The 20,753-nt window shown below is 46.8% G+C and overlaps 1 protein-coding gene across 1 annotated transcript in view; it reads right to left on the bottom strand.

The window, feature by feature from the left end:
* MINAR2 (membrane integral NOTCH2 associated receptor 2) overlaps nt 1-20,753 on the bottom strand; it is a 97,905-nt gene that overhangs the window by 22,616 nt on the left and 54,536 nt on the right. Inside the window, exon 2 of the mRNA XM_085640776.1 lies at nt 785-1,030. Coding sequence (XP_085496902.1) covers nt 785-1,030 — 246 coding nt within the window. The remainder of the gene's footprint in view (nt 1-784; nt 1,031-20,753) is intronic.

Below are 20,753 nucleotides of genomic sequence, written 5' to 3'. Positions count from 1 at the left end.
CAGCTCATGGTGTGGCGCTGGACTCCTACCTCCGGAGTGCATTGCTGCCTTCTTGTTGTTGGGGTGTTTCTGCTTGTTTGTGCCATTTGCATCATTGCTGGAGTTCTTGTTTTCTGACATTGTCCTCCTCCCCTCTCAGGCTGCATTCATCTTGTCCAAGATGGCCGGCCATGTACAATGTTTTGTTGCCAATGGGTTTGGTGGGGTTGTCTGCTGGCTCGGGTTGCCTCCATTGTGGTTGGCTGTTGTTTTCTGTTTGGTCTCTCTTACTTTTTCAGGCTTTTGTTGTGCTTTTTCCTGCCTGCCGTGTGTTTCGCGGTCCGGGCGGTGCTTATCCCTGCTTTCCGCATCGCGAATGGGCTCATCGCACATTTTCTGGTGAGGTGGTTTGTGTTTTTATATCCATCGGGGTGGTTGTATCACGGACATTGGCCGCGTTTTCGACAGAATATCGCATGCTACCACCGTGTTGTGAATTTCACGTTAACACAGGGTTATTTTGCCACGATGGGCTGCGATGTGTATAGTTGCGTTAGCATTTTTGGTGATGTTTAGCTCACGTTCTTGAGAGTATACCCGCAAGTTTTTCCATAAACATTGGTATCGAGCGCTACAGTATGAAGATAACCTTGTTAAGCCCCAGTAGTGCTAGTAACAGTCATTACCAAATACCTCAAAGCACCTTAGCCACAGTTTCCTTGACCATGCTCTATTGTGTCAGTGTCTGAATATTAGTGACTTCTTTAAATTAAGTGCTATATAGAATAGCTAAATAGTACTGTACCTTTAAATACTGTGCCAAGTGGGGATGTACTGACTGCTCATCATATTCTTTAATAGTCCATGAAGGTTGTTTTTTCTTCTCTTCCAATCCTTCACTCACAGAGTATTCCTGGTACAAAGGGTTGTTCTTAGTTGTGGAGTTCAAGGTAATCGGAGTGATATGTTTGCTTATAGCTTTATCTATAGTTGCTTGGTTTTCGTTTGTGCTGTTCAAACCAGTAGAATCTCTGATATTTTTGTCTTCTTTCTGAAAGGGATTACAAAAAATATGGTAAAGAATTTGTGAAATGGTAGTATTAATTCTAAAGAGCAATTCTTCACATGTTACAAATAAAAATAATGTAACTACAGACAGCACGAAAAGATAATTATAATTTGGAGATTTATATAGTTCGACGTATCGCCCTTGAGAGTATCCAGGCGCTGTTCATGGGCACAGGGGAGATTAAGTGATTTGCCCAGAATCACAGGATGTTGAGCCAACACTGAGATGTGAACCCGGATCTCCAGCTCCTGCATCAGCAGCTCTGGCCACAGTGCCACATCCTTTCCCAACATGAGCTGTTCTTTTTAACCCAGCAAAGATTAGCTCTTTTCTACTACATACACTCTACCAACAGTGCATTTATTTTTTAATTCGTTTTGAGTTGTGAAATATCCCATCACTGGTAACTTACCCCTATAATACCCTTCCAGTTCTACATCTGTTGGTAAAAATTCACATTTTCACACACTCTCCCACAATGGTTGATCAACAAGTGCATAAGGTGAACGGGAATCTGCCCACATCCAAATTTGTTTTCCATTCACGGTCCCCTCACACTTTGGTGGACTGTACTCAGTCCCAACAGGAGACTTAGGGCCTCATTACGATGTCGGTCGGAAAGGCCCTAAACGGCACTCAGATTTTTCAATCCGAGTCGGAACCCATGTTTCCGACCAACATGAAAACATTTCCGACCGACCGATTATGATGGTAGGTATTCATTCGGTCTGCCCGACTCGGTTCCGACCAGCATTTGTAGACTCTGTGTCGGTCGGAGCAGAATCGTACAGCTCTATGAACAGCATTTCCGACCGATGTCTTACAATGTCGGATTAGAACAGCCTTTCCGACATGGTTTGTCTGACACATGGAACTGAATTTGGGGGCCAGTAGCAGGCCCCTCTTCTCCCAGAGGCCTTTGGTTGGGGCCTGTGGGGGTAGCCATGGGACCCCTCTTTACCACCATGCACAGTGTGCCAGGCATCATGGGGTGCCTGTCACAGGGTACAAGGTTTTCCGCTACCACCCCTTTCTTCAATGGGAGCCTATGTTGTTGGTCAGAACACAGGCTCCCATAGAAATCAATGGGAGTCCTGCCAAACAACCATCGTAATCGGTCGGTCAGACTCCCCGAACCCGAGTCTGTCAGAAATGATTTCGACAAGTATTCGGTCGTAAGGCTTTCCGAACGACATCGTAATGAGGCGCCTTAATGTCACATACTTGCATGACTTCCACACTTTCATCATTGATACATCCTGCTTCATCATCATCTGACCCATCTTGCTCAGTAACCCAATTCACATTTTGCTTGCCATTCTTCCTTACTCACAATTTAAAAGCCTTAGAAAAGTGTCCCCCTTTCTTGCAACTGTAGCATCTAACTTTGGCAGCAGGACAAGAACTTGATTCTGCCATGTGGTTTGCACTGCCACATCTATAGAGCTGTTTACCTCTATCATCAGGACACATTTTTCCTGTATTGAACTTGTTATACATTCCACATTTCATTTGTGCCAATTGTGTCACCAGTCTGATTCCATTCCCTTCCAAATCATCAGACTTTCCTTTTGTTTGATCGTACTTCAATTTCTTAACATATTGTGGTGTATTTTTGATACGCCGTGCAATTTCAATAGATTTGTCCAATGAAGGATCCTCCAAACACAAAAACTTCTCCTGTATTTTTACATTACTGGTCCTGTTACTCATCTGGTCCCTTATTATTTCTTCTTGCAACTCCTTGAATCTACACAAAGCTGCAAAGTACCTTAGTACAGCCACATTTTGTTTGATTGACACAGCCCGGTAGTTGAGTCAATGAAAAAAATATATGCCTTTTCACAACAATGCTCAATTTTTTACCAAATGTTTCCTCTAAAGCTTTCAATACGACCACATACTCATCAATCAACTCATCAGCATCTCCCTCAGACCCTGTGGCTTTGTACTCTTAGTTGCATGACAACATGGGTAATGTATTTAACACTTTCCTACCTTCAATACACAAACAATGTTTCAACATTGCCAGTCTATATTTGGCTACAAAAACATCCCCTCCCACAGCCTCCAAATATGTATCAAAAGAATTCTTCTAGCCTTCCCAAGCCATTGAGAGAAGACCAGGATCTTAAAAAAACATAGGTGGAGCTACAATGCTTTGCACTGCCATCTTCCCTTGACTTTATCAATGCATACACATATGAAATTACAGCTTGGAAGAGGATTTTTTTTTTAAATCATCATGTAGTGTGTAAAACAAAACAAAAAAATATATATAACAAAAGCAGTCACTGTTGTCTTGGTACTTGCTCAGAAAATGGGCTGTTTTGGTAAACAAGTCCTAGCTTCTAATGTTGTGGTTAATCCTCGAGTTTTTGTTCAATGAGAGCAATAACACTGTTCAGCAAACAGCCCTCTTTCTACCCTAATGAGCAGCTAAAAGGGTCCTTCCTATGTTACTATATCTCACTAGTGGAGGAGCCGCTCCGAGTTGGTTGTGTAGTCCTTCCTCAATTCCCTCGGCACTCTTGCAGACGAAGGAAACCACTCAGTTGCCATTGCCATCTGACTAAAAAACACTGACGCTCACTCCTGACAAAAGACTCTGAGGCGCGCTCTGAGCACTAAGTTCAAGTGAGACCCCCTTCTCTTTCACCGTCAACACACGCCTTTCTTTCCACAATCACCCCCATAAACAGAGAGCAAATCAACATGCTCAACGGCATTCACTAATGAACTTACAGCAGGGGTTTACACTCAGGATTAACGCTGCACAAGACCTCAGCATGAGCCAGCGTGGCGCCGGGCAGCCATGTTCAACCAACAATACAATCATTATGGGGATTAGGGGAGCACCAGTATTCCACACCGGAGGGTGCGTACTCATGTGCAGATTTTACTGCTGGGGTGGCAGGTCCACCATCGAGTTGCCATGCTGCCCATTGTAAATTGAAACAGCCGTTACCCCCTATAAAGGTAACTCTGATGGGTTACATCCACAAAGATAGGCATCTGCACCACAATCTGTTGTCCTCTTCAGGATCCCATGCTGGTCGCCACTTTTGGAGCAAGTAATATTCACACTATAGCATAAAAAGGGAATATTTATTATGATTACTGTCAGAAATGAGGGTCTCTAGCTGGCAGAGGTAGGTATCTTTGGCCAAATAGGGACACTTGCTTCTAATCAGGGTAAGGGGGATACACACTTTAGATAACCCCTGCTCATCACCTTGGTAGCTTGGCACGAGCAGACAGGCTTTTCCCAAAGGCAATGTGTAAAGTATTTGTACTCAAAACACACAGTTATACAGTGATAACACCACAAATGGAAACCACAGCAGTTTAGAAAAATAAAGTATCTTTATTTAAACTCAACATGACAGAAACAACAAAGATCCAACATACAAGTAGTAAAATAGCACTTAAAAACAGTTACTTCCAAAACAGGGCGTGAAGAAAACAAATAACTCCACCTGGGGATATTGGGATGTCATGACAACATTAAATCCAAAGTGCAGCGCTGACCGTGAGGTGCGTGGCATAGGGCACGGAGTCACACGGACCCCCAAACAAACAGTACCTTTGAATAACGAAATCTAATACAATGCACGGCGTCCTGGAGGTGAGTCATCGGTGCCGAGGTTGAGGCCAGCTTCCTGGCTGTCACGGGGGAGGCAAAGAGTCATGTCCGCAAGGCAGGGACATGTTGAATGCAGGACAAGGGAAGTCTATTGCTTTTACAGTCAGGTGTCGGTTCTGTGGAAGTGCGAAGTGGGCGAGTTTGCGAAATCACCCTCGGTGGTTATCGGCGCCACAATAGCGGGATGCAGGTGCTGGCGATGATGGAGTTGGTGCGAGTGCTGGCATTGGTAAATGCCAATAACTGCAGATGTCAGCAGGTGTCAAAGGGCATCGGAGCTGTGGTGCAGGTCGGGCGATGCGTGCTGCACTTCACGAGGAGTGCCCCTGGCCTCGGTGCATATCGCGGCGTCACAGCGGCATCGCTGACGGCATCAGAGACAGGTTTTCTTGCTTCTTTCAAGTTGCTTCCAGCTCCTAACAGCAGGAACAACCTCCAGAGGCCCAAAACTGGAACAGGCACCTCCTGGCAGGTCTGAACTCTCAGCAATAGAGTTCAGGGAAGCTGAGGGTGATGTCTTTGTGTCCCTGAGGCTTCAGAACAGGAGGCCAGCACACACAGGCCCATGGAGATTCTGCTTCAAGCAGGTTCACAGCAGAGTTCCAGTCTTTGTTCTTGCCTTAGCAGAAGCAGCAACACAACTGCAGGCCAACCCAACACAGCACACAGCTCAGAGCAAAGGGGCAGTACTCCTCCTTACACCTGTCCAGCTCTTCTCCTTGGCAAAGGTTCCTCTTGAGTCCAGAAGTGATCTAAAGTTCTGGGGTTTAAGGTCCACTACTTATACTCCATTTTTCTTTGTTCTTCTCTGCCCAGTCCAAACCAGTTCTGTCCTTATTGGTGCAGTATGACCACAGGGGGTGGAGACAGCATTGTTCAAGAGAGACAGGGCCTAGTCATGTGCAAGGATAACTCCTCCCACTACTCTAAATGCAGCTAAGGTCTATTCGGCCAATCTCTGAGTCATCCAGGAAGGACCAGGCATACCTCCACACACCCACCGCCTGTCTACAGTGAATACACATCCCCAGCCCCTGTCACGCCAAAACCAGACAGTCAATCCACAAACAGGCAGAGGAACACATAATGGTTAAACAAGAAAATGCCTACTTTCTAAAAGTGGCATTTTCCAACACACAATTTTAAAACCATCTTTACTAAAGATGAGTTACTAAATTCTGAGTTCAGAGAGCCTAAACTTTCTTTCGGTATCTTGTCCCAATGGGAATTTATACTTGTAGGAAGTTACTAAGTATCTCCCAGGTTATTCTATGGGGCAGATAGTCTTCCAATAGTGAAAAACCCAATGCACTGTATTTCACTATCAGGATATGACACCCACACCAGTACATTTCCCACCTTTCAGGTACACTGCACCCTGCCCATGGGGGTAACTTGGGCCTACCTGAGGGTTGTCTTACATGTAAGAAAATGGAAAATTAGGGCCTGGCAAGTGGGTGTGCTTGCCAGGTCGACATGGCAGTTACAAACTGCATGCGCAGACACTACAGTGCTCGGTCTGAGACACATTTACAGGGCTACTCAGATGGGTGGCACAATCAGTGCTGCAGGCCCACTAGTAGCATTTAATTTACAGGCCCTGGCACACACAATGCACTGCAGTAGGGACTTATCAGTAAACCAAATAGCCAATCATGGAAACACCAATCCATAAAGAGAATTTTCCCAGAGAACATATCCACTTGAGCACTGATCAGCAGTGGTAAAGTGCCCAGAGTCCTATAGCCAACAAAATAGGAGAAAGAATCAAAAGGTTTGGGAATAACCCTACTAAAGGGGCCAGGTCCAAAAATTACAGCATATGATGTCAACCCCAAGCAAGCACTGGTCCAACTAGCTCACCCACCAGGTTCCAGAACCCTCGTCATCCTCACATAACAATTGATGACCAATACATTGGATCATAACAGGCTCCTTTGCTTTCAACGATTGGATTTTCTTACCAGCCTCTTGCAGCAGTTGGATTCAAGCATTTCAGTCTCATCTGCGCTCAGTCCAAAGGACCGTTTTTTTTACCTAGAACCATGAATTGTTTGGTTTATCCTTCTGACTCTTAGGAAGTGGTTCACTTACAATGCAAAAGATTTATCATTTTTCAATGTGGACTATTTGCCTAAACGTGAAAGTCATTGTGAAAAGACGCGTTCCCATTCTAAAAGCAGCACACCCTATTAATAAACATACGATTCATTGAAGTTTGATATAATTAGATATGCAAATGAACAGAAATATTTGTCAAGATATATTTCCCCAGAACATTTTTTGTATGTGTGATAAATGTTACATTAGAAAGAAAAATGCATGATTTCCTTAAAAATAAGATGTGAGAAGTATTATATTAATTTACGTACTTACCTATATCATATTTAAAATAAGTGTTTATTTCATCATGTGGCTTCTGCTGATTTTAGTTGTGAAAAACACCTTTGAACTATGTGTTCCCTAAGACAAGTTGCCCTTCCCTTTTCTGTCCCTCTCTCAGCGAGATTCATAAAACCTGCGAGGTTTCCTACTGCACAGAGCGATGAGGATGGATAGAAGCAAATAAAGAAAGGACATTAAAAAGGAAAAAGTATATAAAGAGGAAGTGCTGATGTATAAAAAAACACAAAAAATATATCTCAGAGCAAAAAAAGAAAAACGAATGAAAAAAAGGATTTCAAATATACAGAGTATGAAAAAAGAAAAAGTAAAAATGTCAAGCAGAGAATTAAAAGATAGAAGTTATGAACATCAATCACAATAGCGTCAAACAAGGGAAACAAAACAGGAATAACACACAAATGCCACCAGAAAGTTCCTATTTCGCATGGAAAGTTTTAAATGCAAGTGTCGCCACCATTCATAACATCCAATTCCCGGAAGCGATACCATCTTGGAAAGTGTAGAACGGTAGATTAAATAGCTTTTTAAAGCCAGGACAAATAAATCAGGTACCAAAGAAAATAATTCTACTGCACTACATTGCAAGACAAGAAGTAAAACGATGGATCAATGCCATGCACCGCTAAGTGTTTTGCCTTCTTCATGTACATTTGCAGACACAGAAAATGTATCATAACACAAATTTGGGGGCATATTATCAAGGACGGCGTTAAAAATTATCGCCGGTTTAGCGGCAGAAAACTGCCGCAATACCGGCGATAATGGGCTTGATAATATGCTCTGTGGAATTCCCATAGAAGCCCATGTTCTGGTGTGAACATGAGCTTCTTTGGGAATTCTCCAGAGCATATTATCAAGCCCATTATCGCCAGTTTAGCGGCAGTTTTCTGCCGCTAAACCGGCGATAATGTTAACGCCATCCTTGATAATATGCCCCTTAATACGGGAGCCACTCTCCACCACTTCGACGATACAAACATAGGGGCATATTAACAAGGCGGCGATATGAAATTATCGCCGCTTTTGCGTCCTTTTTCGGGCGAAAAGCGGCGATAATTTCATCGCCTTATCAGCAAAGACACAATATCGCGTGTCTTGCTGACTTAGCGCCCGTTTGCAGCACACCTCCGATCGCATCTCTAATGGGAAAATATCGCGAAGGCAGCTTTGCGATATTAACAAGGGAGGTTAGCGATTTTTTAAATCGCGTTAAGTATGCCTTAACGTAGGAATTTAACGTCTGTTAAATTCCTGAATAAGGCATACTTAACATGGGGGGTGGATTTTGTGGCTAAGACCACAGGCCCTATCATCTAGGATATCGCCGTTTTCCACCATGGAAAACGGCGATATCCCAACTATCTCTGGAATTTTTATCGCCTCGGCGATGCGCGTTGTTAATAACGCACAAACCGGGCGATAAATTCCAGAGATAGCCGGCGATAAATATGCAAGCGCAAAGTGCGCTTTGCGATATTTATCGCCGGCCCTTGTTAATATGCCCCATAGGGGCATATTAACAAGAGACGGCGTTAAAATTATCGCCGCTTTAGCGGCAGAAAACTGCCGCTAAAGCGGCAATAATGGGCTTGATAATATGCCCTTGAGAATTCCCATAGAAGCTCATGTTCTGGTGTCAACATGGGCTTCCATTGCAATTCTCTGCAGCATATTAACAAGTCCATTACCGCCGTTTAGCGGCGATAATTTTATCGCCTGGCTTGATAATATGCCCCAAAGATGGAGAACGCACAACAGAGCAGAGTAAGAGGACAACCAAAACAAAAATGCAATATCACATCATGTGGCAACCGTGGAAGATCGCATTAAACTTTCAAATTTGAATAAATTGTCCAGTAATAAACGAAAATTCCAGCCTGAGTGAAAAAAATAAAAGACTGAGTAAGCGTGTTGTTCATTCACGCAAAAAGAAACCAGTAAGTGAATATGGAAGGAAGAATGGTAAACCACCTTGGAAACGAAAAGCAGCAAGAAATGAATATACTAAATTTCGAAACAGAAGACGAGCTGTTACCTGTTTAACATGTTCGTTTACACGAACAGATTGAGGCATACCTGTTCGGAATTAGTACTTCAGCAAAAACAACATCAGCAAGCAATCTACAACTGAGATGAAATGGAATAACACAAGACAGAACATATAGGGCTCTACTAGACACCAGAGCCTGGGATAACATCATGTCATTGGTGCTTTATGCATCATTAAACAACAGGTTGAGGCTTTTAATAATTAACCTAAACAGCTACACTTAAGCAAGCCCGATGCTTCTACCACTAAGTGGATATTTTTAAGCAATATCAACAAGGAGTCAATATATAATAGAAGCTGTATAGAATTTAATAAAGCAAGTAACTGGAGTGTCACTACGTTTCAAAACAATTCAAAACTTAAAACTGGTCGATGAACATAATGAAGGAAGGCTCATTGCAGACATTAACACACAAATAGACAGATCTGTTCAGTGCCATAGATAAGCTCAAAACGAAGGAAATCACCTTACGTATATATGATACTGTACAACCAGTGGCAGTGCAACACTGATGCATCCTCTTTCAACTAAGAAAGAAAGGGAAAAAAGAGCTGAAACAGCAAGAAGAAATGGGGAGCTACAAAAGTCACAGGAGCAACCCTTTGAGTTTCATTAATTCGTGGGAACTGCAGGGCTAAGAAAACTCAAAGAAATATTTATCTCCTTGGATACGTGGTTATCTGTCAAGAAATACATATCACACCCACCACAGATGACGTCATCACACAACTCAATGCTGCAGAAGAGTTTAAAAAAATGATATTTCATGGCTGAATACAACAAGAACTGGGTGAAGCTTCAGACCTAATGTTGGGACGTTATTGTCCCTCCCATGATGATGGACATGCACCCCTGCCCTGAGTGCCTCATCTGCAACGATATCTCAATCCCTGGTGCTGATTTTTCCTAGTTAAGGGCGAACACAGATCATGCGTGTGTGCCATGAAATAGGCCTGTCTCCCGGATTGTGGTCTTGTTGGACAGGGAGGGGTGCCCAAAGCACTACCCTCATGTTGGTGAAAGGCAAATACCTTTACCATGAGTTAAGTAGCATGAGGGCGGTGGTGTCAGCATACCTGTAGTGATCAGTAGGAGTGAAGAGGCCTTATTTCCTGTGTCAGTGGAGTGAGGCCTTTCGGCCCACTCATGGAACATTCTGTTGCTGTGTGCTTAACTCACCCTTGGACTACATCAAGTTAGTATGCAGCTCTGTGCAGTGCTTGTGTTGTTGCATGTGTGTGCTGAGTGCATGTGTGTCTGCTAGTGGTACCAGTCTTTGGCTTCCATTTTGGGAGACTGAGGGATGACTGGAGGAGCATGCGGAGGTAGAGGATTCCTTCCAGACAAATTTGTCGATTGCTACATTCCTGAGAGCTGGTGGGACACATACTGGAGGAAGGAAGAACCAGGCTCTTCAATACACTTCAAATGGTTCTCTTTGGTTCTGAGAGAGGTCACTGGAAATGAGCATGGGCAAATCCTAGGAAGGAAATGGGGCTGATTAGAGAATCACAAAGAGTAGTGTTGGGGCTCTTTGATAACCCTTTGATACACATAGCACTGTGGCTGGCTTCCAGGTGTGAACTTCTAGTCACACCCATGGCCTGTGTTTTGGGACTATCAGATTTAGAGTCATTCCTAATGTGACAGACTGCTTTCTGGGGGAAGGGCAAGACAGAGGAGTGGGCACTACAAAAAGGAAGCAAACCCCTAGCACAAACATCAAAGAGTCAGGCACTAAATCACATTTTTCTGTCTGGAAATGGACTGTAAGAAGGGGAGCTTGAGCTCCCCAAAATGATCAACTGCCAAGTCAGGCTGTATGTCAAGGAGAAGCTCTACAAGACTTCTACTGGGGACCAGGATTTCTGGCTAAGGTCTACCAGTCTCCCAGAATGTGTGTGGTGACATTACTCAGTGAAATCCAAGGTTGTATGTTGGAACAATGAGTTACACAACAACGAGCACCCTAACAACGAGATCACTACCACAACCTTTTCTAAACCACAAATGTTTTTACCACACATTCCTTTACCACGATATTTTGTTGTAAAGGATTGTATGGTAAAATAAATGCATTCTAACTACTACCCTGATCCCCCAACCTCCCCCACCCTTTACAAACTAACCCCAATCCTCCTTCCCCCTAACAACAAATTCGATCCCCCTAAAAACCAACACAACCTCCTGTTAACTAATACCAACCACCCCAACCCTGAAAACTAACGCCAAATCCCCCCACCCCTGAAAACTAACCCACATCCCCTAAAAACAAACCCCGCACCCCCAAAGACTAACCCCAACACCTCCACCCCTGTAAATTTACTCCAATCCCTACCACCATCTGAAAACTAATCCCAAACACCACATACTCCCTAAAAACTAACCCCAAACCCCCCACCCCCTGTAAACTAAGCCCAAACCCCACACCCCTAAATACTAATCATGAACCCCTCTTACCTGTTCATGTGTGATGCTCGCAAAAAGAGCTACTGATGGACAGAATGCAGAACAATGTAATACATTCACCCCAGTACAGAGATCTGGGCCTAAATCCATCGTTTTTTTGCTCACCATGCCATTCCAGTTTGGACCCAGCCATATCCAAATCAGTCTTGACCCTGTGCCCTGTGGGAACAGTCCAGCCCGAACTGCCAGGTTAGGTCCTCCCTGGACTGGAAACAAGCATCCTAGGACCAGCCGCGGTCAGTAGTAGGAGTACCTGCAGGACGGTGACGTGGGGAGGGGGAGGGGCAGGGTGGGGGGTAGTAAACTATGGATTACAGAGGTTTACAGGTAAGTAAACATATAAATTAATAAAACGAATTTCATTGCGTGCACTGCATCGCATTTGGGGATGCAGTGCACGCAACGAAATTCGTTTTATTAATTTATAAGTTTACTTACCTGTAAACCTCCGTAATCCATAGTTTACTACCCCCCACCCTGCCCCTCCCCCTCCCCACGTCACCGCCCTGCAGGTACTCCTACTACCGACCTCGGCTGCCTAGGACCGGTTTCGGGGTTTGACCCCTCTTCAGCCAGGATAGCTTGATTCCAGTGGCATGGAGGGCACGGGACTCACGTCTGAGCATACCCGTCCCACTCGGGGTGACAAATGCAAAAAGAACTACTGATGGACAGAATGCAGAACAATGTCATACATTCACCCCAGTACAGAGATCTGGGCCTAAATCCCATGAGGCACAGGGTCAGACTGATTTGCATATGGCCATGTCTGAACTGGGGTGGCAGAGTGGGCTAAAGAACGGTGATGGATCAAACCCAGATCTGTTGACTGGGTGTGAGTGTTTGATTGGTTTTGATGCTCCATCCATCACCACCCCCTTTTGTACCGCTTTGTTCGCGATAAGTTGGCTGGGTATGCTCAGACGTTGCTCACTTTGTCACTGGATTCAAGCAAGCCTGGCTGAAGATGGCTGAAATGCCAGAAACCGGTCCTAGGAAGCTTGTTTCCGGTCCAGGGAAGACATGGCTTGGCAGTTCGGGCTGGACTGTTCCCATGAGGCACAGGGTCAGACTGATTTGCATATGGCCATGTCTGAACTGGGGTGGCAGAGTGGGCTAAAGAACGGTGATGGATCAAACCCAGATCTGTTGACTGGGTGTGAGTGTTTGATTGGTTCTTGTTAGATCTGGGGGTCTCTAGATGGCAGGGTAGGTACCACTGTCCAAGTAGGGACCCTTGCTTCTAGTCAGGGAAGGGGGGATACACTGTTAAGATAACCCCTGCTCACCCTCTAGGTAGCTTGGCCTGAGCAGTCTAGGCTATCAAAGGCAATGTGTAAAGTATTTGTACCAACACTCACAGTAACACAGTGAAAACACCACAGATTTACTCCACACCAGTTTTAGAAAAATAAGGTATCTTTACTAAAAACTTCACAAGACCAAATACTACAGAAAAACCAGCATACAATTAAAAAGGTTACTTTAAAGATAGTTTAAGAGTTTGCAGAAAGTACTCCAGGATGTAAAAATCAGTGTCCTGCACAATGCGACTCTCAGTCTCAATGCACAAAATGCGACACTCTCGTACCCAACAGTACCTGTAGTTGCGTTAAGGTTCCCAAAAGCTATAACAAGGAAGATGGCAAAGGCGATGCGATACTCCTGAGATCTTAGGGAGGCTTTGCAGCAGCCCTGCTTCACGCAGCAGAGGTGGATGCGCCGGCTCCGATCTGTAGGGGGAGGATGCGATGACTTTGGCTTTCGTTGTGTAGGTTTCTTAGGGGGAAGCTTCACGCACAGGTACGATGGGACGATCTTCGATGCGGAGCGATGCACGGCGCAGCGCTGACTTCTGGCGCTGCAACCCTTTATGCGTCGCGGTGCGCGGCGTTGACTTCTGGCGCCGCAACCCTCGATGCGTCACGGGATGGGACTCTGCGTCGACACACGCAGCGACTGGATACTTTCACGCAGTGGTGCCGCCCGCAAACTGGTTCTGCGACGACCCTCGCAGTGTTGGGAATCCTCATGCACCGGGACGATGCTCGACGCACTTGGCGATGTGGGGACTCCGGGTGCTGCGATGACGCCGCAATGAAATTCTCCTCGCACTCTCGTTCTTGCGACTCGCAATTGGGTGATGCGTTGGGTACCAGTTACTCTTGTTCACGCTTCTGCTTTCCAGCTCCCAAGCACAGCAAAACGACCTCCTGAGGCCCCAAGACTAGGCAAGCACTCCAAGGCAGGTCAGAACTCCCTCAGCAGAGTTCCAGGGGAGCTGGTGGTGAAGTCCTTTTGTTCCTGGGACATCTTAACAGGGAGCCAGCTCTTCTCAGGCCCTTGGAGATCAGACTCAAAAGAAGGGGACACAGCAAAGTCCTTCCCCTCTCCTTGGCAGCAAAGCAAAACAGCAAGCAGGCAGTTTTCTCCTCTTCAGTTTCTTGCAGCTTTCTCCTTGGCAGAGGTTCCTTCCTAGTTCCACAGTGATCTAAAGTTTAGGTGTCTGGGGTCCTCTTCTTATTCCCCTCCAAGTCTTTGTCTCTCTTTGTTTCAGTGGGGGGATTCCCTGCTCAAACCGGTTCCTGGGTGTGCTCTGCCCTGGAGCACCTGGTTCCTTTCACAGTGATCTAAAGTGTAGGTGTCTGGGATCCTCTTCTTATTCCCCTCCAAGTCTTTGTCTCTCTTTGTTTCAGTGGGGGAATTCCCCTGCTCAAACCGGTTCCTGGGTGTGCTCTGCCCTGGACCACCTGATTCCTTTCAGAGTGAGGGGCAGGGTCGTTAGACGCTCAGCAGGAGGTGGAGCCTTCTTTGTGCTGGCAGAGGCAGAGTCCTCAGCCTGGCCAGCAGGGGGTGGAGCCAGCATTGTGCTGGCAGAGGCAGCCCTACTCAAACCCAGGGGCTTCTTCTCCCACCCATCTAGAGCAGATCTCCCTATTCACCCTGCTGCTGACTCATCCAGACTCCTGGAGCCATCTAGCCCATCACATGACACCAGTCAGCCAATCTGCACACAGGCACACAGGAAGGTTAAACAGGAGAATAGTTACTTTCTAAAAAGTGCTATTCTCACACAGTGAATTTAAAAACCATCTTGCTAAAAAGATGCATAATTAAATTCTGAACACAAAGATACCAAACGTGGATTTTCTATCTTGCCCTTATGGGAAGATAGGCATGTAAACAGCCTCCCCCATTCTGTCCTATGGGCAAGATAGCCTCTCAGCAGTGAAAAACGAAAATGGCTGTAATTCACTACCAGGGCATGTTACACACCTCAGTACATGCCCTACCTTTCAGATACACTGCACCCAGCCCAGGGGGGTACCTAGGGCCACCATAGGGATGCCTGACATGTACAGAAAGGGAAGGATAAGGCCTGGTCAGTGGTTGCACTGGCCAGGTCGACATGGCAGTCCTGGACTTCACATAGGCACTACAAGCAGGCCTAAGACATCATTTTAGGGCTACTCCTGTGGGTGGCACAATCAGTGCTGCAGCCCACTAGTAGCATTTGAATCACCAGCCCTGGCACACTCAGTGCACTTTACTAGGGGCTAACAGGTGAAACAAATATACCAATCATGGATAACCAATCAATATAACAATTTATACAGAGAGCATATGCACTTTAGCACTGATCAGCAGTGGTAAAGTGCCCAGAGTCCTATTGCCAACAACCACGGGTTTGGGGATAACCCTGCAAAAAGGGCCATTTCCAACACAACCCCCTTCCAGCCTAAAGCCAGGGTAGACCAAGCGATACCTCGATGGGATTCCCTGCTTAGGGCGTAAGAACACGGAAACTGGCCCAAACAGCAGGGCACTATTCCTGTTCTACGACTTCCTGACCCCGGTTGGATCACTCCATCCATACTCTCAGGGTCCACCAAGCCAACCCATGTGGAACCCTTCTCCTCACCTGTGGACACCACCTGTGCAGCACCTAGCCTTAACTTGCTCACAGGTGTGTCCCAACAGACAGACAGCAAGCCGCAGTGACCACTGACAGTGGTCAGGGATGAGACCCAGGCCTTATTCCTCTCAGGGCCCTCAAACCAGTGTGGCGTCAGAAGGTGGGGGCAGTTGCCCCAGGTGCTTGGCACCCTTTGTCCACTCCCTTCCCTGTCAGGTCGGGTCTGACAACCTGGCACTGACCCACCAGCCCCGGGCCTGTATCCGGTGGCTGGACAGGAGGCTGGGGTGGGCTGTTCCATACCCGGTCCTCCTCTTCCTTGGGGCTCTGTACCCTCCCACCTGGAGCGGTACCCCCTTCTAGAATAGTCAGGGCACCTGTGGCAGGTGTCCTGCACCATTCGCCCACCAGTTCAGGGGTTCTATCCTGCAACTGGGATTCCAGGTCAGGGGGGACTCCCTGGACCTGGCCCTCCAACTTAGGGTCTAAACCCTCCAGGTGAACCGGGGTCAGAGGCGAGGACTCCCTCCCTTTGCACCCCTTTCCAGAAGTCTGCACCCTCCCACTCGGAGTGGTACACCTCAAAGACAAACTGGTAGGGACACTGCTTACAGATGTCCCTGCCTCCAGGTCAGGAAACACCTGCACCTGGGTTCCCAACCCAGGGACCAACCCCTGCGGTTGAACACTTGCCTGGCACACCAGGACTTCACTCACAGATGTGTCCACACTGGTGGACAGCACCCACCTGGCCAACACAACGGCGTGGCCCAGTCCACCCCCAAGGTGTGACTCCTGCCCCCCTTCCAGGGGCAACCCTGTCCAACAGGACAACCAGCCACAGAGGCCACTGACAACTGCCAGTGATGAGAGCCAGGCTTCATGCCTGTCAGGCCTCTCTAACCTCTGTGGCGTCAAAAAGTGGGGGGCAGTAGCCCCAGGTGCCTGGCACCTTTCCTCCACTCTCCCTCCTGCCAAGTCAGTTAGGGCATCCTGACACTGGCCTGCCAGCCCAGGGTCTGTACCCTCAGGCTGACCAGAGGTCACGGGCGAGGCTCTCCTCCCCCTACCTCTCCTTCTGGGGTCCTGCCCTCTCCTCCCCGGAGAGTCACCCTCAGAACACAACTCACCCACCAGTTCAGAACCTCTGTCCAGCAACTGGTCTCCCAACCTAGGGTCTAAACCCTCAGGTTGCACTGGGGTCAGAGGCGAGGACTCTCTCCCTCTGCACCCCCTTCCAGAGTGCTGCACCCTCCCCACTGGAGTGGTACCCCTGGAAGCCAAACCGGTCAGGACACAGCTTACAGATGTCCTTCCCTCCAGGTCAGGCAGATCCTGAACCTAGCCTCCCAACCCAGGGACTAAACCCTGCGGTTGCACACCTGCCTGGCATGCCAGGACTTCTGGGGACTCACACAGTATCTCCCCGAGGGTGACACATGACTCATGTGTCTCGTGACAGTCCGACTGGCGCAGATCTCTCGACCCCTGTCCACCTGACATTGCGCGAAGATCCCCCAGGACAGAAGTGGTGTTACCATGGTCACTCCTAGGGGACTCAGCCCTTCTGGCTAATCCCTGACCCACTGGTTCTCCCACTGGGGAACACATCCCCCTCTCACCCCTCAGTCTGGACTTCTGCAACCTCCCAACTGGAGCGGTACCGCCAGACACCAGAAGCACTGGAGCTCTGTTTACAGAGGCTCCAGGTTCTCCTGCCACTAGGACACTAGGAGATCCTCCTCAAATGGCCTACTAGCACTGTCTAGGCCCCCAACCTGGTGTTCCCTTAAGGAACCCTCCAGGCCCTGAGACTGGGTTTCGGGCACCTTGGGACCCACAGTCCCACACTCACCCCTTCTCCACTGAGACAGGACGTGAGTCCCTACACCCCTCCCACTACACTGGGACCTAACTGGGCTACATTGAACCTCTTCCACCTCACAGGTCTGGAAGATATATGTGCCACTCCTTTTGGGATCACTCCCTAATACCTCTTCAGACCCTCTGGCATCCAACCAAAGGTCTGCCTCCAACGCAAGCTCTCTGGAACCAGAGAACTCACACTCCACCGGGTGTTGGCATAGCTCTGGAAAACAGGGACTTAAAATATGCTCTCCAACAAATGAATCACACAGCCCCCCACAGTCGTTAACCAAGCTACCCTTTGCCTCACACAAGTACCCCACACCACTCTCCTGAGATTGGCAAGACAGTACCTGACCGTCTCTGTCACACAACTCACACTCTTCTGGGCGGTCTTCACACTCACACACCAAGGTTTCTACCATGGGGGAACCCCTCTCCCTGTACCTCTCATCTAGGGTCAGTAGAATGTCCCTCCCACCACTAGGAATATGGTCCCCTGTGTCAGTTCCCCAATCTACTTCAGGGACACTGCACCCCACTGGGACTACATCATAAACCTGAACCCCCTAGTGTATGTCGACCCCCTCCTTCAAGTCAGGTTCCACATCTCTGGGTGTTTGTACCTTTCTCTCAGCACTAGAAACTACAATCTTGCTACTACCATCTGAGCTGGACTCCACCTCCAACTCAGCAAAGCTCACTTCTTGAGCTACCCATTTTTCTTCTTCAGCTGAGACACTCATGGCCTCAAGCCTCTCGAGCTCCAAATCAAGCTCCCTCATCCTTAGTTCATGTGCCAAGGTCAATTTAAATTCTTCCAAGGCATACATCTTCTTGCTCTCTTCTACTTTGTTCTGGGTTTCTATTTCCATCAGCTTCAACTCTAGCCTCATGACTTCTAACTCATGATCTCTAACCCTTTGGTTTTCCTCCAACTCCTCTGGGGAAAAACTTCTAGCTGAATGGTTGCTGCCAGCCCTGGAGGCTGCTCTGGACACAGGCAGATCCTGTGACCTGAAACCATCCGCTTGTGCATCCTCATCCACCTCTGCATCACCTGTCTCCCCAGCCTCTTTGGCTTCCCACCATGCCCTTAAGGCCTTCCGTAGCTCCTCCTTCCTGGAGCTGCCCTCCATGGGACATCCAAAGATCCTGCAGAACCGCTTGAGTTGACCTACTTTGTAATCACTTAACATTTCAATATCAAACTCCAGTTCTGCAACATCACTTGCTGCTTTACCCTTCTGAGACATGATGCCTGGATGACTCAAAGATCAGATCAAAAATAGAACCAAAACAAAACACGGTATGTGGTTGCGTAGTGGTCTGCACTTAAACTAGTGATGTACACCAATTACTGTGGGTCAAGTACAAATACAAGTTCAAATCCTCACCGCTGACCACCAATGTTAGATCTGGGGGTCTCTAGTTGGCAGGGTAGGTACCACTGTCCAAGTAGGGACCCTTGCTTCTAGTCAGGGAAAGGGGGGTACACTAAGATAACCCCTGCACACCCTCTAGGTGGCTTGGCCTGAGCAGTCTAGGCTATCAAAGGCAATGTGTAAAGTATTTGTACCAACACTCACAGTAACACAGTGAAAACACCACAGATTTACTCCACACCAGTTTTAGAAAATAAGGTATCTTTACTAAAAACTTCACAAGACCAAATACTACAGAAAAACCAGCATACAATTAAAAAGGTTACTTTAAAGATAGTTTAAGAGTTTGCAGAAAGTACTCCGGGATGTAAAAATCAGTGTCCTGCACAATGCGACTCTCAATGCACAAAATGCGACACTCTCGTACCCAACAGTACCTGTAGTTGCGTTAAGGTTCCCAAAAGCTATAACAAGGAAGATGGCAAAGGCGATGCGATACTCCTGAGATCTTGGGGAGGCTTTGCAGCAGCCCTGCTTCACGCAGCAGAGGTGGATGCGCCGGCTCCGATCTGTAGGGGGAGGATGCGATGACTTTGGCTTTCGTTGCGTAGGTTTCTTAGGGGGAAGCTTCACGCACAGGTACGATGCGACGATCTTCGATGACAATGACCATCACACATTGCTATTGGCTTTGCAAAATCTTATACAAATGTGGCACAAGTATGGGCAGAACCAACAGACTTTGAGGCTATTTTGAAATGGTATTTTGTTGGTGTACTTTATAATGCTATAGTGTTCTGAGCTGGCAATCACACTACATTTATATGCCCTGTCAAAATGCAATGTGACGTCATCATGGAATGATATTACAATAATAGGTATAAAAAACAAAATCTTGTTCCAGGATAGCCACAGGATGCTGAAGGGCAGCTCAAAAGCCCATTCTAATATATTTTAAAGTATTGGTTACAATGATGTCTGTGAGAGACATTTAAAACTGTGTATAGGTAGATTGCAAAAAACAGCAACATGAACACCATTCCTAGGCTTTTATATATTAATTAAACTTGTGGCCTCAATAGATGTATGTAGTATGTGGTTAAACAGTGTTTAGGAAAGCCTGGGATAACTTTAAAGTCACTCATTGGAGGAATGGTATTGTCGATTTTCCGAAAACTGTCTGGGATATTAAGATATTCTTGGATGGGATGAAGGAACAAGAAAAAAATAAGTGGGACTTAAAATGAAAGGGTATAATGTGTCTGACTGATAAGGTAAGAGACGCTCGAGAAAAGGGAAATCTGTGACATGGCTGAGGGTACATTTTGATATACCCATAGATGTTTTTTGGGACCTTCAGACGTCATATGGGTCTTCAGGCTTTGAAACTGCAGCCTGCATTTTAAGTATAAAGTGTTCCTGTTAACCTATAGCATTTCATTTGCACCAAATTAAAGTTGAAGCTTATCTAGACAGTAACTAAACTCAGTACATAGGAGATGTCCCTTTCAAACTTTATTTTACTTATTCGTACATTTATTTGCTTTTTAGCTCCACCAAGTAGTGTTATGTGTATACTTTCCTGAATATTTCCCTATAATTGTGGACTATGATGGATCCCTCACTAGAGGCTCTCTAATTGTACATCCAGTAGGTCATCATAGATTATTTTGACTAATGGCCATTTCTAGTTATAAACCATATAATAGTTATGGAAGAGGTGTGGCGCAGTGGCCAGGGTGACTGACTATGGAACCTGGGGGCTCACGGTCCGATCCCCGGTGCCGGCGGCAGATCAGCCCAGCACCATGTGACTCTGGGCAATAGCTCCCTTAATCTTCCAGATGGCCTCCAGTGCCTTGATACCTTTGGGTAATTGTTTGCGCTTTACAAATACTGGACATTTTCATTTTGTTAGACCTGGCACCTTGGCGTGGGTCTCCCTTCCATTTTATTGCTGTTGCCT

Source organism: Triturus cristatus, chromosome 2_1 (assembly GCF_964204655.1).
Source record: "Triturus cristatus chromosome 2_1, aTriCri1.1, whole genome shotgun sequence".
In the NCBI taxonomy this organism is placed as follows: domain Eukaryota; kingdom Metazoa; phylum Chordata; class Amphibia; order Caudata; family Salamandridae; genus Triturus; species Triturus cristatus.
Note: the sequence above shows the minus strand (reverse complement) of the source record. Positions and strands in the feature narration are given on the sequence as shown.